Consider the following 18,531-nt stretch of genomic DNA (forward strand, 5'->3'; position numbering starts at 1 on the left):
GCAGTAAATAGATTATTTCTAGGGATGCATTAATTTGCTACTTTGTACTTTCTCCTCAGTCTTTCTTATAACTATAACATATGTAAGGCAATCAGAGGTACAAGTGGCACTGATCAAAGTTTTTTTGTGTGAAAAAACAGGCGTGAAGGAGGACCGTACAGAAACTATACTTATATAAGGACAGTTTCTGTAGTGAAAAGAGTGAAGATGTTGCTTATAATTTATCGTAAATTTCATAGGGCTTGGTATGTTGATATACAACTGTGTATTCAGTTTATTGAAGAATGAATCTTTTTATTTTTCACTTTTCCTAGTATTCATGGGATGGGATTCTTGTCCTTGAAAATGGTAGTGCCTTTTTCAGTAAGTACTTAAGATTACTTATGCTTGTACTGTACCATCTTCTAAGATCACTTTAGCTATTAAATAACTATTTGATGTATGTCATTATACATTAATGTTATATTTAACAAACAGTGGACTTTTCTTTAGGATTGAAAATTTTATTTATTTATTCTTTATTACAGGAAGGAATTGTAAAGTGGACAGAATATGAAGAGCAGCATAAAGAGGCAGCAGATTGGCTCACCCAAACAGAACTTCTTGTTCAGTCGTATAATCGTCTACAGGATAGTCTGGAAGAGAAAAAGAATGTATTAGAACAATTCCAAGTGCAGTTACAGACTCTCTTTGATTGGCAGAAGGAGCTTGATAGATTGAATATGAAAGCTCAGGTACAAATCGTAATTCACTTTGTTTAAAAATTGTTTAGTCTCAGTAATCATATTAGTAGTTAGCTCATGACTGATTTAACAACAGTAGAAAAATGTTAACTTTAGTTAATATGAGCTTTAGTTATTATTATTGAGTTAGTCAATTTTGTTTTTTTTTTTAATATGACTTAATTTATATGAAAACTGGAACAATAGAGCAATGTCTACATTAATGCTCATTACTTTATTCATTATTACCTACAGTGGTTTTATCATCTATATTTTGACCTTGAGAGGAAAACACCCACCATGTGACGGGTCCAACCACCATGCCACCCCCTTCGTACCTAGCCCTTAAGGGATTTACCAGGGTCATCTTCAATAGCCTTAAGACATATTTCAGTCTGACTGCTGCCATGATGCCACTTATGCAATTGCCACTGCAACTAGTGATATTCACATCGATGTACGTCACCTAAAATGGACACTGACCCTAAACTGATACCATTTATCAGTCAAACGAGATCACACTGATTGAACTGCATGACCTACCCGAGAGGAGAATGAGCTTAACGCATAACACCAACGAGAACTAGATACACATGAAACCACAATATAAAACACTAATCAAAACAACAAAGTAATAAATCAAAAGACATAAAACTACAATTAGAAAACACTAATAAGAAAACAAGAATAATTCAAAGCATTCGAAGACTATAACACAACTTAACATGAAATAATAAACAACAAAACACAATAACAAAACTAACCAAACCCTAACAAGAAGTCAAGTAGCCAAACAAAGTAATAAAACTACAATGAAATAACAAAACTATCAAAATATTCAGACAAGAGAACACCTATAAAAATATTAAAACACGAAATAATAAACAACGAAATACAATAACAAAAACAACTAAACCCTAACAAGAAGACAAGTAGCCAAATAAAGTGATAAAAACTACAACAAAATAACAAATTATAAAAATATTCATACAAGAGAACAACACTCACAAAAATATCAAAACTAAGAAAATCACGAAGCAAGAAGCAGAGATAGCAAGAGAAACAACAGAAACAACACGAGCAGTACAATAACACACATTAACAAAAACAAAAACATAGACACCTAGGAAAACATAAATATGAACATAATTGTGAACAGAATATAAATGTAAAGAACTTCGAACTTCCCATACAATCACCTAGATCTAGGTATCAATCTTGTTACACAACACCTCCCTGCATGCCTATACTGTATGCAAGACAATCATCTGGCCTACAGTCGTGAAATGCAGGGTTCCCAACATAGGAACAATTAGGAGAACCACTTGCTTTCCTAATTGGACAGTCCTTTGCATAATGTCCCTCCTTGTTGCAGTAGGAACACAGCTCCATGCTGTTACATGGTTTGGCCACATACTCTAATCCAGAGCACTGGAAGCACCGACTCACTCTAATATAATCCTTAATCTTGCAAGACCAATAATCAACAAATAACCTACCTTTCCTGAGATAAACAGCACGTAAGTGCTTGTCACATTCAACTATGTAATGAACATTATTGCTGTTCCTGTTTCCTGCACAAAGAACTATATGAAACATTTTTTTTTAAATCATCCTCTGAATATTTTGTATTCTGAGTTCGAACCGCATCCACAAACCCTTGCTTTTCCAAATCTCACGGGACACCGTAAATAATCATATGAAGTGTCAAGACCTTGGTGCAACCGTCTTTATTGAATAGTCATTAATCCTTTCATTGCTTCTGATATTTCGCTCAGTCTCATCATCAGCCACAATCTAACACCTTTTGGTTTTTCCTTCAAACTGAGAATGCACACGCCTTCCTTCCTAGCCTCTAAGTTCTTTGTTACCTGGCCTTTAAAGGCCGAGGTAGTAACACCTGGAGATTTATCAATTAATAGTATTTTAGGCCTAGACTTTACAACATCAGAGGCAATCTTCTTCACAGATGGTAATGGCGGCAGTGATGCAGACACTCGTTCACTCATCCTGGCCCTGAAATCCTTGATATATATCCCTGAAGTCGGTTGTTCCTCTTAACTGTTAATAAATGTTAAAATCAAAGCTTATGCATATGTGACTGACTACAAACACTAGTTACCCTTCTTTCTTTAACATTTTTAAGATTGCTAACAAATTATTCAATCTCAACACACAGTCCATTGAACATGCCTACTAGCTCACTAACAACCTCATTAGAGACTATGTCAGTGGAAGCTAATCAAGATTCCAACATTCACAATGCTGCAGTTTCAGCCTTTTTGGCCTTCATCGGCAGTAAATTTTGTTTTCCAGGACTTAGAGAGATACTGAATATCTCTTCTACTATTCTAGCATCAGAATCAATCTCTTCAGTTGCCACTATGTTAACCACTCCCTTAACTGCACCAGTTACTTCTGCTTTCCCAGATGTTTTCTCTTGCTGTCGTTTATGACCTGACATACCTTCCACAGTAACAGCACTGACAGATCCACCTTCGGATGCATCACTGCTTTCTTCAGAGGCTGCAGCCTCAATCAAACTTCCTGACCTATCTTAGTCGCGTGCTTCTTTTCCTCTCAAACCTCGGTCTCTTTGGATTCCCGAGACTCTTTCTCCCTAGTTTCCCTCTCCTTCTGCTGACACTCCCTTCCCTTCATTCTAATTTGCTTATTACTTTGTGCCTCTGTGTAACATATCTTTCTTTCATTGTTGTTTGTGCCCTTTCCTCCTTATCTGCTTTCCACTTAAGAAATACAGGAGAAAACGGGGGAGAACATGGTTGTCAGTTATCTTCACTTATATTGAGAATAAAATAAAACTAAAATCAAACAACTAAATAACAAACGTATAAAATAAGCCCAATCACAATCAATGTAAACAAACGATAGCCAGTAGGAATTAACCAGTATGGCTACTGTTGCTAACATAAACAACTATAACAAGAAGGAAACTAAAAACAAAAATAATAAAAAACTTCAAATAAAATACTTAAAACAATTATTTTAACCGTGTTGAAATTACACCCTTAGAGGATGATCTGAATATCAAATCACCCACTTAACTGAAAATCTAAATCACCTAAGGTTACAAAAGCCCTAGAAATTGACAAAAAATAAAAAAAAACAAAATAATATCTAAACTAAATAACAAAACAACACTGAAACAAACAATTAAACACCTTAAAAGAACACAAAACACAAAATCTACAACACAAAGAACGAAAATATTACAATTATAACTATAATAATAGAGCTCTAGCAAATGCATCCAGTCTCGTTGACATCACACACTGAACTTTTACCATTTACATCCCAACCCCGTAGCGGAAGACACCCACCTTGTGACACTTACGGTCGTCACACCACACCCCCTGTTCCTAGCCCTGATGAGCTTTAACGGGAGACATCTTTCACCCTCTAACTTTTTACATCTCACAGTAATAAGCCAGGCCTCATTGGGATGCCACCGATGTAAATGCCTTGGTAGACATTTACATCGGTGATTCTTAAACTCGGCTTTTGTCTTCACTGTAGGCCTCGTCCAGACATCTTGAATGTCCTACATCGTTACCCTCTGAACTAGCTAACTGAGTTCGTGGAAGAATGAACCTTGCACCTAGTTCTACTTTTACTGAGCTACTTTCTTGTAAATGTCTTATAGATTTAAGGCAAATTGAAAAACAACATACCACCAAAAATGTTGTTCGAAACAATGAAATTTAGTCCTAGTTCCCTTAGTGAACTCAAACTTTCAGTTCATACCCTGGATTTTACCACCTACAACTTGGAATGCCTTATTTTAATAATAATACATTCATATTAAAACTAATAAATATAATCTTATCTTCATTTCACGAATTAAGCAGCCTTCCCTGTTCCAAAACCTTATTCTACCTGGATATACCTATGCTCCTATAACCAGTTGGCTGGTATTGTAATATCATGCAAGGTAAATTATTTACTTGTATATGTTCCAGATGACTACACCGTTTAACTTAATAATCTTCCTTCTTTTCTTCCAACAAAAAGATGTTTAATTTGTATCTGATATATTCACTCTTTATTCTCTCCTTAATAGTGCAAGCCTTTACTGCTTGCTTCATTTCTGCAGCCCTCTTTTGATCTTGTCAGTCTTGGACAGCATCCACATCTTGCTTCCATATGTCACTGGTACTGCCGTAGACTTATAAAATTTCAACCTAGTTTCTGTTTTTATGCTGTAGGATCTTATTAATAGCTCCGTAATGCGTTTAAACCTATTAAATTTATTTATTATTTTTACAATATTTTATATTTCCACTGGAATTATCATGATTGATGGGACTGTTATTTTCTCCCCTTCCTAGTATTGCCAGTCTAACATTTGTACTTGATGTGTTTCAGAATATCTCCATACCATTTCATACCTTCTAAAGTTACTTTTAGCACACCCAGAATGTGCTAAAAGTAGTTTTGAGAATGAAGGCATTCCAAAATGCGTCAACTACAAATTTTAGAGTGACAATGCTAGGAAGGGCAGAAAATAACTCAAATCAATCTATTTATCATGTTATGTATGATTTGCTATTAAAAGTAGTTAATATTCCAAGTATTTAAAACTTGCTCCAAGATCAATCAATTCAATCATTTTTAATTTCGCTGGATAGTTCCTGCAAAAAGCCATTACTGTAATCTTTTAGGGTGATACTCTTGGCAATATTCTTCATATGTTTTTGAAAAAATACATCTCTCTTTATGTATTTTTGGTTTCTTGTAAGATACCATCATCTGCATTAAAAATTATATCAATTTTATCTTAGGACATGGTTGTATTCCACAGTCATAAATCTGCCTCCAACTATTAATAATATATCTAAACAGATAGTAAAGGGTTAGAGAGATAACTCTCTTATTTGTTTAAATAACAAATAAGTATTATCATTACTTAAATTCTATTAAGCAAATTGCCAAAAAATAAAGAAGTAAAAAGAAAAAGTTTCCCGAATTATAAAAAGTGTCTCAGAATCACACTGTGGATAATTATACAAGTAATTCTCTATTATTAATAATAATATTTATTATTTTTTTAATAATATTTAATAACTATTTAGAGCTAAATTAGAGTGTCTGAACAAATAATTTTAAATTTAAAGTAAAAAAAGTGTAATGTAGCATAATTTGGTGGCCATTATCCATGCAAGACTGGAATGATACTATGAAAAGTATATGAAGCATTATTATTTATCCATTTTATTTGTAAAACTATTTTTTTTAGTTTTATTTTCATTTGTTATTTTCTTTATTTAGGCACTATTAGAAACTTGTGCAGACACTAGAATTTCTAATTCTGTTACCCAAATGACAACAAAGTATAATGCTCTCCTATCATTAGCTAAAGAAGTAATGAGGCGTCTTGAACTTCACTACCAAGAACACCAACAACACTGGACGCTTTATCAAGAGTGCCAGGATTGGGTTGATAGGACAAGAGATAAGGTATTATTATTGTTTGTTATTTTTACCTAAAATTTAAAGAATATTCTGTAAACATTCTATAATATTTTTGTATACCACCAGTGTTACAGAATCTCAGTAATTTAAATTTGACATGACCACCTAGATAATTTAAATTTGATAGGACTTGGTCCAGAACAACAATAACCTAAATTAAGAAGTTACTTTTAGTTTATCATGTTTTATTTATAAGATATTTTCATATTATTATTACTATTAATCTATTATACTTTTTTGTTAAGTAAGCTGAGATAGTTTAAGATATGCTATTTTTTCCTCCACTGTGATTACATATTTAGCCTAAATTATATTATTAATTTTAATTTATAGAAATTACCTTATGACGTTAGAGTACTTATTAAATTTACAAAATCAGTGTAATATTATGTTATATTTTGTAGAGCAAAAAGTGCTGTTTGAAGTAGGAAACATATTTTTATGCATAATTACAGAAATTTGGTTTACTTTTATTGCAGTACAATAATTTGAATTTTTAAATATTATCTACAATTTATAAGATTAAAAAAATATTCAGTTTTCAAAAACTTAGGGAATTTCTAGTATATGTTTGATGGGGAAAAAAGGTATTGTTAAATAGATCTAAAATATAATTTTGTATCACAGTTTAATGCGAATTACATTTTGTACCATATTAATAATAATAATATATTATATTGTAATATAATATAATTTTGTATCATATTAATTAACACAGGTACTGCACAGTAAATGTATAAAATTTATGCACAGTTTATTACCTACCCAAGATATGTAATAATCTATTTTTTCACAAAAAATTAATGTATACATTAATCATATCCTTATCTGAACCATAAAATGGGAAAAAATTTCATCAAAGAGGGGATGTATATTTGGATATATTCTAATAACTGCATAACAGCAAACATGTTAAATTTTAATTTATTTAGTATCAGTTTTTGTAATTATTCTTACATGATATAATTCGCTTTCAAAATTTTCTTTTCTCTTACCCTTTTCTTTAAAACTCTTTGGATCAAATATCAAATTTATAGAATTCTCTTTGTTTCTCTTGTTCTATCTCTATTACAAGGGTTTTTTTCAAGCCAATCAGTCGCAAAATAAAAACCCACTCAAAATTCAGATTAACCTTTGCGCATATGTGTTGCGCAATGTCTCTAGTATGGCCTTCAATCACGCCGCGTCACTTCGTTTAGTTCTGAATACGCAGCTAGCACGTAAACATGTCTACAACAATAGCATCTCCCGCCAAGTGTGAAGTGCGTGCGGTAATTCGATTTCTTCAGGCTGAGGGGTGTAATGCGGCTGAAATTCATCAACGAATAAGTAATGTGTACGGTGAAACTTCAATGAGTGACAGCAAAGTGTGACAATGGTGCAGGAACTTTAAAGCAGGACATGCAGATGTTCATGATGCAGGCGGTCAGGGAAGGAAGCGAGTGTCAACCGATGATCTCGTTGAGCGAGTGGATGAGGCGATTCAAGAAAATCATCGGTTCACAATTTCTGTATTGAGTGATTCGTTTCTTGAAATTTCAAGGTCAGCTCTCTAAACCATTGTGAGTGAGAGACTTCAGTACCGCAAACTGTGTGCGAGATGGGTTCCCAAGATGCTGTCCGACCATCACAAAACAATGAGAATGGACGCCTCCCTAAAGTTTCTCCAGCACTACCACAATGAAGAAGGAGATTTTTTGAACAAAATTGTCACAGGGGACGAGACATGGGTCCATTTTGAAACTGAAGAAACAAATGACAATCTAAACAATGGATGCATTCTCATTCTCCCAGTAAACCAAAGAAGTTCAAGCGAACCTTCTCCAACAGAAAGTGTATGGCTACTGTGTTCTGGGACTGGAATGTAGTTCTCTTGGTGGAATTCATGGAATGTGGCATGACCATCACTGCAGCCTCTTATTGCGTGACTCTTCAACGTCTACGAAGAGCAATTCAGAATAAGTGGAGAGGAATGTTGTCATCAGGCATTGTCTTTCTCCATGAAAATGCTCAGCCGCACACTGCAGCTGTAACTAAGAAGATCCTGCAGCGTTTTCTTTGGGAAGTGTTTGATCACCCACCATATAGCCCGGACTTGGCTCCATCCGATTTTCACCTCTTTGCTCACATGAAACGCTGGCTAGGAGGACAACATTTTGGCACATACATCAAGCTGCAGACCAGCGTAGAAACATGGCTGAAAACACAGGCGGCTCCGTTCTATGACGAGGGTATTGGAAAGTTGGTACCACGCTACGACAAATGTCTAAATCGGAGTGGCGACTATGTAGAGAAATAGCTTAACTATGTAAGTACTTGTTACAAATAAAAAAAAATTTATTTTCACTGTGGTTTTAATTTCATGACCGATCGGACCTTGAAAAAACCCCTCGTATTTCGACAGATTTATAAAATTCTCAGTACTCATGTATTCTAATGGCGCCACCATAATTGGGAGGTTATAATCAGCGCAACTGGTGGCAAGTTAACTAACTATGTTCTACTTCTTAAGTAACATTAAAATACATAAGTACCAAAAAATAATTAAAATTATAAAAATAATCTAACCAAACTTAACATATGCTTGCTTATCTTGACTAGCATAGGCTAGGTTTGGCTAGATTATGTTTATAATTTTATTTGTTTATTTTGTTATTTCAATATAGTGTTTTAGATCTCCATCTTAAGAACTCACTTACTAGTTATTGGTTGATGGCTTCCAACCAGAGTGGCACTGTTATAATAAATAAATACCAAATTCTCTTTGTTTCTCTAATGTTATCTTTCTATTGTTTCTGTCACACTTTTGTTTCATCTTTCTATCAACCATCTGTACATCTTTTTTTTACATAATTTTGTTTATAATACATTGACTTTCTTTTTATTATATGATTTTGTTTTGTGTCTTCTTTGACAAAAATCAACTTTGATATCCCTCTTTCTTTCATTCTTTGTGTTATTCTTTCTAGATATCCATGTAAATTCAATCTATCAAAAGAGTTCACTTAACAAGTTTGTTTTCAATTTGTCATTTTTTATCTCATATTTTCTATCTTCCCTGTAGTACATTGAAGAAAACTTAATTTTGCTGCATTTGTTATTTATTTGCTTTGTTGACTTTTTGTAGTTATTATTTTTATTATTGTTTTATTGAAATTTCATAAATCAATATGTATTATATAAAATATTTTTATCATAATCAGACAAAACTAGAAAGTTTTTTATAGATCAAATTTTCCAATCCATAACAAATTCTTAGTTGACTATATTTCCACCTCAACATCATGTACCATTAGATTTCCACATAAAAAAAATCATCACATAAAAAATATTAAAATTTTTTTTTTTACTAACATAACTATAATTAATTTAATAATTTTTAAGTTAATTAAAATTAATTTTTATCATAACATTGTTAATTGGTATTGCAGGTTAATGAATGCCAAGAGCTTCCTAATACCTTAACCGAAGTAAATAATAGATTACAGACAGTAAAAGCTATTCGTCAAACATTAGAACAAGGGCAGAACAGATTACGATATGCTTTAGAATTAAAGGAACGTGTGATACTTAACACTGAAGTAAATGGTGCTGCCAAAATACAGGAAGATACTGATACTTTACAGCAAGAGTTAGAAAAGCTTGTTGTAGATGTTCAGGTAATTAGTAATTATTATATTTTATATTTATATAATAACTTTTTTGTTGTAATTATTATATTTTATTTTTATATAATAACTTTTTTGTTGTATTATACTGCTTAATCTGTCCTGAAATTTTTGTATCAAAGAGGTATAAAAAACAATTTTTAAAAAGATGCTATAAGTTTTAACAAGAATGCTATATTCCTCCCCCCAGCCCTGTTAATTTTAATGCAAAAAAATTTTTTTTTTTTAACTGAAAAATCATGATTATTTTCTGTTTTTGTTTATAAGCTATAATGGTTTAAAACGAATCTTCTGTTTTACTTAATTGAACTACTTAATGAGATAAGTCTACCTGATGAACATTTAGTCATCTAAGGTGGTTTTTGACTCTGCAAGAGGCTAAATATTAAATTTGCTTTTAACTCTTTCACACCTGTTATAATACAGATTTAAAATATCATTGATGATTTGTTACTAAAAGTTATTTTTGCAATCAGTTTATTGGCTTGAGTATCATTGCACAACATTCCGTTTTATTTGAATAAATTTATATGGAGGTTATTAGTTTTATGTTTAGAAATACCGAAGATTTATATATTTTACTTTAATTCTTGAACATTTTTATGAGGAAGCTTATATTGGAATTTGTTTTATCTTTATTAAAATATGTGCACACAACAAGGTTATTATGGTAAGAAATACTGAATATTTATAAGTATTACAAAAATCTCAAAATTTAATTTGTAGGCATAATTTTAGAAAGATAACGTAAATCATAATTGCTGAATTATTTTATATTTTATATTATCTTAGATTAAAGTTTAATTTCTTTTTTGTCATTGACTGCTATGGTCATTTGTCATAGATGTCATGGTTGTTAATAGCATGCAGTAAAATATGAAGATTCGTGTTTAACTTCAGTAATTATATCCTTATTTTACGTCTGATTTCCAGATTTAGTGACCTGGAACATTACAAATTAAGTTGTATGAATGCACTTTACCTTTTCATCTTCAAGGTTTTTTTTTCCACTTTTCATTTCTGTTTTTTAATAAATTTATACCAATGATGAATTATTTGTTTTCTAGGAATTAAGAACAAAATTAACAAATAGAGCAGCTCAGTTAGAAGAAATTCACAAAGCAGCTAAACTTCTTTCTGACTGGTTAGATGAAATGGAAGCTAAAGTGAATCAAAGTGATGTTCAGTTATTTAATGATCTTAGTGAGAAGAGATCAATGTTAGAAAAATTTAGATCATTGCTTCGTGAAATTAACAACCACAATGAATTGGTAATTATTAAAAATGTTATATACAAATCATTAGTATAACATGTATGATTAATTTTGTGTACTTTTAGGAAAAAAAGTTACTTAATTTGTTTACAATCAAACTAAGTTTTTAAAACAAGGTTTTTTTTTGTTCAGTGTGTATATATTTTTTTTTGTATTATAATTTAATTTGTACTTTTGTAGGTTGAAAGAGTAAAAAATAGGCTTGCAGATGACACTTCACTTCCAATTAAAGATTTCCAGCCTAGCCTTGATAAATTCAAAAATCTTCACGATATTGTAAGTATTATTGAATAAAATGACTTCACTAATTTTATAATCCTTGTAATTTTTTTGCTGAACAGAGTGTGTAACCATACAATGTTTTGAAGAATGAATATTAGCTATAAACATTGTTTGAATCATAGGATGTTCTGTATGTGTAAGAATATAAGAATTACAGTTTAATTTTGTTGGCATTAATGCAAAAATTCAAACTGGCAGTATTCTAGGTGATAATGGGACAAAGTAAACTAAAAAAAATGGATTTTTAAAATCTTTAGATTAATGTATGAGTAGTTTGTGCTACTGTTTTTCCTCAGTTCTGTTGGGATCCCTTTATGTTGTTGACTAAATTATTTTTAGTTTACTTATTACTCCTATTTAAACGTTTGTTAGAAACTGAGAACCTTTTATTTTTTCTGTTCTGTACGTATTACTAAAATATATAATTTTATTGTGTTAGATTAAAAGTTTTTCTTTGTCAATTTGTTGCTGATTTCATCTTAATTTTCATTTATGAATATAGGAATAATTTTTATTACGAGTTATTAGTATTTTTTACTGGGAAGTAACTTTTATGTAGGATTTTTTCGATTTATTTTACAAAATACAGCTTTATTCAACTGGCTGAATAATCTTGAATAGTAAGAATTTTATATTAGATATTTCTAATTAATATCTTCATTTATTTATTTCAAGAATTATAGTATTTAAATAAAAATGTATCATATTATTAATTTTTTATAATGTTTATAAACTTCTGTACTGAAGCTTATTGGAATTACTGCTTGTGTAAAAAGATTACATATTTATAGTATGCTTACATTTTTTCTTTACTTGAAATAGTTTTCAATTATTTGTCCTTTAAAATAATATTAATGCTTTTATGTTCACTGTGTAATTACTGATTTACAACTAGTCATGCTAATTTATTTTATTGTTTTTACTTTTAGGTGCTAAAAAATATTGGTACTCTTGAGTCATATGTAAGAGACCATGAATCATATAAATGTGCTCATTCTGAAGCGCTTGATTGGGTTAGAAAGACCAGAATTACTATTCAGCAATGTAGTGATTCTCATGGCGAGAAAGTAGCTATTCTTGAAAAAGAGAGAAAAGTTGCAGAAATTGTTACTACTTTACCGATCGGTTAGTATTTCATTTTATTTACTTATTTAATGTGGCTTGTGGTTTTTAGATATGTCAATCAATATGTGTGAATACATTATTCATTATATTTATACATTGAATGGAAGCTAGTATCTTTTAGGATTTTGCATCACAAAGTGATCCAGTGATAAAAACCCTATCAGTTCCTTTAACTAAGCTGGAAAAAAACAGATATAAAAGATGAAAAAATATGGTAATGGAAACTTCAAAATTTAAAGGAATGAAGCTAAAAATCTAAACCTAATGAGAAATTATTGAAAGAAAATAAATGTGGTAATGTTATTAAACGTCCTAATAGAGCCCAGAATCCAACTTCTCCCTTAGCGATAAAGTTAAAAATTATTTTTACCATGACTGCTGCTTCTGTTTTCTTTTTTATATATTTACGTATATTCTTATCTAATGAAAAAATTATCAGAATATTTTGCATTAATCTCCTAACAGTAAAAGGTTATAAAATTTAACTCTATGTTAAGATACCTTTATATTTAAAATACATTTCAAAACTTCTCAAATTACAATTATTTTCATTTTTATATATTGAAACCATTAAAATTTTATCAACTTCATAAAATTTCTGTTTTTAGAAGTAGTAATTTATGATTGGCTTTTAATCCTATATGATAAGAATTGAAAGCTTTTTTTCAACCTCAGTTTGGATAAAATATATTAAAAAAATTATAAGGTCTCTAATGTAATACTTCCCTTGGCATTTTCAGTGCTAAGAATTAATTATAATGTAAGAAAACTAAAATGTAATGAACAAAGTAGCACAGCAAGTAGCACATTTAATAATGACAAACTATGAATTATGTTTGTTATATTGTTTATAATGATTAGCCAATACATGTAAAGTAGACAGACTAAAGCAGCTGACTTCACAATTAAAGATTCTAACTATTCTCCATTCTTAACTTTTCCCCATTTACTTTAATCCGTAATGTGGAAGTAACTCACCAAATGTCTTATATATGAATATTATCCTGATTCCTGTCATTATTAAGAAAACAAACTTGTTTCAACTATGAGGATAGAGTTGAAATCAAGTGAACTAAAAAGATGTGATAATGGCCATAGTAACAGACAGTTATTTATTTACTTAACAAGAGTATTAATTCAAAAGGTTTTACTTTCTTATAATTAGAGGGAAAAACTTTCAAAAAAGTAAAAAGAATTAAAAATCCATAGGTAGTATTTATATGAAGATTCACAAAACCACAGACAAGGCAATTATCAGTATTTTGGTAGATCACCATTATGTTTAATTTGTTTTCTCCACCTCCTTTCACGATAGAGAATCCTTAACTTCCTAGATCAGCAAAAATAACTGGTAGTAAGTAAAACAAAAGAAAATAGAAGTATAGTAGAACTGCAATGTTCAGGTACTGCTATTTAAGTTATTTGATATAACAATAATTCAGATTCAGGTTTTATAACAAACAAATAACTGATTAACTTTTAAAAAAATAATTGTGTGGATAAAGGTACTGTCTACCACATTTATCCATATGACTTGTTAGCAAACATCAATTATTATTTGATGAATGATGCTGTTTAATCTTTGACAGTTTTTATCATTAATTATATAACATTCAGGAAGCAATAAAGTTAATAATTAGTTGATTAAGACGTTTAATGATCAGATGAAAAATAGTCACGGGCAATTTAAATGGAATAGCTAAATGATAATAATAAATAAGATAGACATTACATTGTTAAATGTAAACAATAACTTCATGATTCATAACAAACAAATATTAAAATTATCTGTTAGTGTAATTAATATATAATGAAATTGTATGATAGAAAATTTATACCAAGTGCAAAAGCTATATATACCCACTTTAATTCTTGACATAGTTTCCACCCAAATTCAAGCACTTGTCATGTCATGAAACCAGCTTGTTTATTTCTTCTCTAAAGAAAGTGCCACCAAATTACCCATACAATCATTAATTTCAGCCATGAGTTCAGTTGTTGCTTTTGAAATATTGAGTAGGCAGCCTATTCTTAAATTTTATGAACAGATGAAAATCAGACTGTGATGGTAAAAAATCTGACACTTAACTTGTTTAGTATACACCCTTAGTGCTAGTGACAGTGAGAGAGTGTGCATTGTCATGCAAAAAAATTATCCCCTTCATTAGTATCCCTCGCTGTTAATTCTGTATCACTGCAGCTCCCTTATTTTTATCCTTTTAACTGGATTTTTTTTAATTTCATTTCTCTCATTAGCAATGAATTGCTTCTATTTCAGTTTCAGTTAATGTTTAATGTATTAATTTATTTTGAGTATTATTTATCTCTTTAAGTTTAGGTCAAAATTAAATGTAATTTTACTTCTTTACTCTTTAAATAAAGAAAGATTCTCCACTCTCCTAAATTTTGTCGAAGTTTCACTAAATGTCTATGGTACTTGGCTACACACATGATTTTCAGCTTCATAAATTCTATCGACAAAATTCCTTTCCAGTCCCAAAACATGGTAGGTAGCCATACTAGTAATAATCATATTATTTTTATAATTTATGAAATAATCTTATTTTACTTTAAAATGTTATTATCAAATTTTTCTGTTGATTTTTTAGATATTTATTAATATAAATATGAGGTGCAAGTATAGTTACTCTATTACAACAAATATTCTTATGCAGTTAACGGTAATGCACTGTGCTCAGTTGTGTTTAGTTTTGACATGAATTCATTCGTATTGTTTTATTTTTATTATTATTCGTATTTTGTTATTTTTATTATTTTATTATTTGTATTATTATTTTTAAGTAAACATATGTATTGTTTATAAAGTATTTCATTAGTTAGATATTAAATTTCATTTTAACTCTTGTTTTTTACAGGTGAAAAATTAGTAGAAAATGCTTTAAAAACAAGTCTAGTAGTTTTAGAAACAACTGGTCAGGAAGGACAAGAAATACTTAGACAAGAAAGTCAGCAATTGAAATCCGATTGGGAAGCTTTAAAACAACTAGTTAAAGAAACACAAAGCGTATTAGCTAAATGTCTTGCTGCTTGGAATGACTTTACTAATGTTAAAGATAAAACTAAAGCATGGCTTGATGATTTCCAGAAAAAGGTTAGTTATAACTTTAACTCTCCATCTTCAGATGACTTGCAGTATTTTTTATGCTCTGTCTCAATTTTCATTTAAGTGGCATTAATTGTTACTGTTGAATTAACCATTAGAAAATTCAATGGATACTGTTCAGTAGATTGTCTGTTGTAGAAGGTGAACTAGAGGGGAACTTATATACCATACCGTAGGCATCCCAGCCAGTAATTGAGCCTTTTTAACCACCTGATTTCAGAACAGTGTCGGATAAACCCATGGGCAAGTTGCCAGTCCCAATAATGAAGTGACTGCTTTGTTGTCACCAGGGATACCAGTAGGGGTGTTACAAATGAACCCAGTATCATGTATAATGCTATTCTGAATTTACTTGTTTAGTGAAAAAATAATGAAATTAGAGATGGTGAGAAAGAGGATAATCAAGTGTCGGGGAAATCAAGTTAACATATAGATCAGGCAAAAATAGTTACTAGATTCATTATTAATTATTGTTTGGTTCAGAATTAGTTGTAGTTCATTTTAATTAGGTCTGAGATAATATAATTTACCAGTATTCTTTTGCCACCAGGGCTCAACTAACAGCAATATCAACAGTTCATTTACTTGAGACTGAACAAGATGGACTGTTAAGATAAACTATAATAAGTTAAAAATCTGTTGACTTAAAAAAGACTTAATAAAATTTGTGCATAATTAAAAAATTTAGCATAACTTAAAATATCACCTGCTACGGCTATCAGCTTTTAAATATGCGTAGTTTGTACCTGCACAAAGAGAAAACTGCTCCCAGCCTTGTTTAACCATGGTGACGTTATTATTAAATGATGTTTCAGTTATTAGAGTTTATAATTGCTTCCTTCTGGTATAGAAGGTTTTCATAAAAGATCAATATTATGGAAACTATTGGAGTGGAAGTTAAGGCTGTTTGCCAGGGCCCACTTGTACTTTGCAAAGACATTATAGTTAAAAATATTTTATATTTCAGAAGGTTTAAGTAACAGAATTATTTCTATACATACAATGAATCATATAATTACAAATATAATAAAAAAATAAATTTGTAACTGTAATTTCATTTATACTGTTTGCTAAACTGTCCAGTTAATTGCTTTATATATTTTATTACTGTAGGAATTTTATTTATAGCTGTTAAAATACTGTTTTATGAAACTCATGTATATAATTCAAAAAAGTCTTTCTTTCAATCTGTTTACAATGATTTATTAATAATTAGATAAATTCAATAAACTTGTTATTATATTCTATTAAATAAATATATGAGTCTATTAAATATTAGACTCATCATTTATTTTTTGTAGTATTTTTTAAATACTTAATGAATTTGTTTAATAGGTTATTAGTACCTATTTACTAAAGGTTTCCCATAAATGCTTCCTTTTATGAAGAGTTTTAACTGCTGTACTAAGTATTTTAGATTTCTGTTCAGCTTTTTGTTTACAGATTACAAAATCTGTTTGTTACAAAATCAATATGATGATTTTTTAATGTATATTAACTATAATATTTTGAAATACAATATATAAAAATGACTAAAGAGTAAAGTAACACTAAAAAACAAGAACCTTCATAATGCATAATTTTTCATAATCCAAAACTTTTTACACTTATGGTTTGAAGGTGTAATTATTATTTCTGAACACCCAGTCATTTTTATTTGCCATACAAAAATATATTTATAATTTATTAATGTTTAACAGATTTAATGTTTTGAATTCATTCCTGTTACTTTATTTAGGTTGAAGCAGAAGCTGGTGATGGGGAGACCAAGAAACCTGAAGATCTACAGCGGTGCCATGGTCTATTACAAGAAGTTATTGCTCAAAAAGTTAATGTTGAAGAGTTAAGTGATCGATGTGAAACCTTGATGGAACTTAGTGCTTGCTCATGGGTGCGAGATGAAACTGTACAGCTTCAAAGTGCATACACTGCCCTATTAACTGCTGTTCAAGGGTAAAATACTTATCCATTTATAATAATTGCTTTAAATATCTCTTTCCAGGGTATGATTGTTATTTGAGAAAACATAATTATTATTCAATTTTTTAATGTATATTAACAAGTGTTTAAAATATGCTGCTATGATATGAGATTTATCAGTAACTGTGTGATGTTTAAAAAAAAAGATATCAGTGAAGATGTACTGAGGCATGGTGTATAATGATTAAAAATGGCTGCTCATATTTTCACAATGAAAAATGATACAGCCGGCCTATTGTTCTGAGGTTTTGACAAACTAGTAGTTAAAGTTCATGAAAAGACTTGTGCTAATCAATATTTTACAATCACAGAGCTTTCATTTCAGATTCTGAACATTTGATGAAAAAGTTGGGTTACCATAAGTTTTGCACTCGACATGATCCAAAACTTCTTTCAGAACAATACAAATTGCAATGTAATTTCATTTGATTTTTCCATCATCCTGCTTACAGCCCAGATCTGGTGCTGAGCAGTTACTATTTGTTTCCTCATGTGAAAAACTGGTTAGTACCTAAGTGCTTTGATGATAAGGGACTCCAGGAAGGTAAGTGGCTGAAAAATCAAACAGTAGAATTTTTTGATGGAGGGATTCAAAAACTCATCCATATATCTTAACATCTCATTTCAATTGGCAACTATATACAAAGTTAGTTTAAAGATTTATTTTTAAACTCTATGTAATAAATTTTTTTCCAACAGCAGTTGTTATTTTCTACAAAATGTAAATTACTTTCTGGACACTGCTTGTAGAATAGTGGAGGGGATGACCCTATCTCATTGCATTACATACAATATATTATCACACTATCCCATATTGCAGTGTGCAACACTGGAATCATAGATAGCGAGAACCCAATGACCAG

The 18,531-nt window shown here is 30.3% G+C and overlaps 1 protein-coding gene across 2 annotated transcripts in view; it reads left to right on the top strand.

Moving 5' to 3' along the window:
- Nucleotides 1-18,531, top strand: part of Msp300 (Muscle-specific protein 300 kDa) — a 764,465-nt gene that overhangs the window by 605,697 nt on the left and 140,237 nt on the right. For both annotated transcript variants that reach the window (XM_075369201.1, XM_075369200.1), the window contains 8 exons: nucleotides 528-734; nucleotides 6,012-6,200; nucleotides 9,647-9,874; nucleotides 10,951-11,154; nucleotides 11,338-11,433; nucleotides 12,369-12,564; nucleotides 15,441-15,676; nucleotides 17,427-17,641. In XM_075369201.1, the coding sequence (XP_075225316.1) occupies nucleotides 528-734; nucleotides 6,012-6,200; nucleotides 9,647-9,874; nucleotides 10,951-11,154; nucleotides 11,338-11,433; nucleotides 12,369-12,564; nucleotides 15,441-15,676; nucleotides 17,427-17,641 (1,571 nt within the window). The remainder of the gene's footprint in view (nucleotides 1-527; nucleotides 735-6,011; nucleotides 6,201-9,646; nucleotides 9,875-10,950; nucleotides 11,155-11,337; nucleotides 11,434-12,368; nucleotides 12,565-15,440; nucleotides 15,677-17,426; nucleotides 17,642-18,531) is intronic.

This window comes from Lycorma delicatula, chromosome 6 (genome assembly GCF_047948215.1).
Source record: "Lycorma delicatula isolate Av1 chromosome 6, ASM4794821v1, whole genome shotgun sequence".
NCBI classification, from domain to species: Eukaryota; Metazoa; Arthropoda; class Insecta; order Hemiptera; family Fulgoridae; genus Lycorma; species Lycorma delicatula.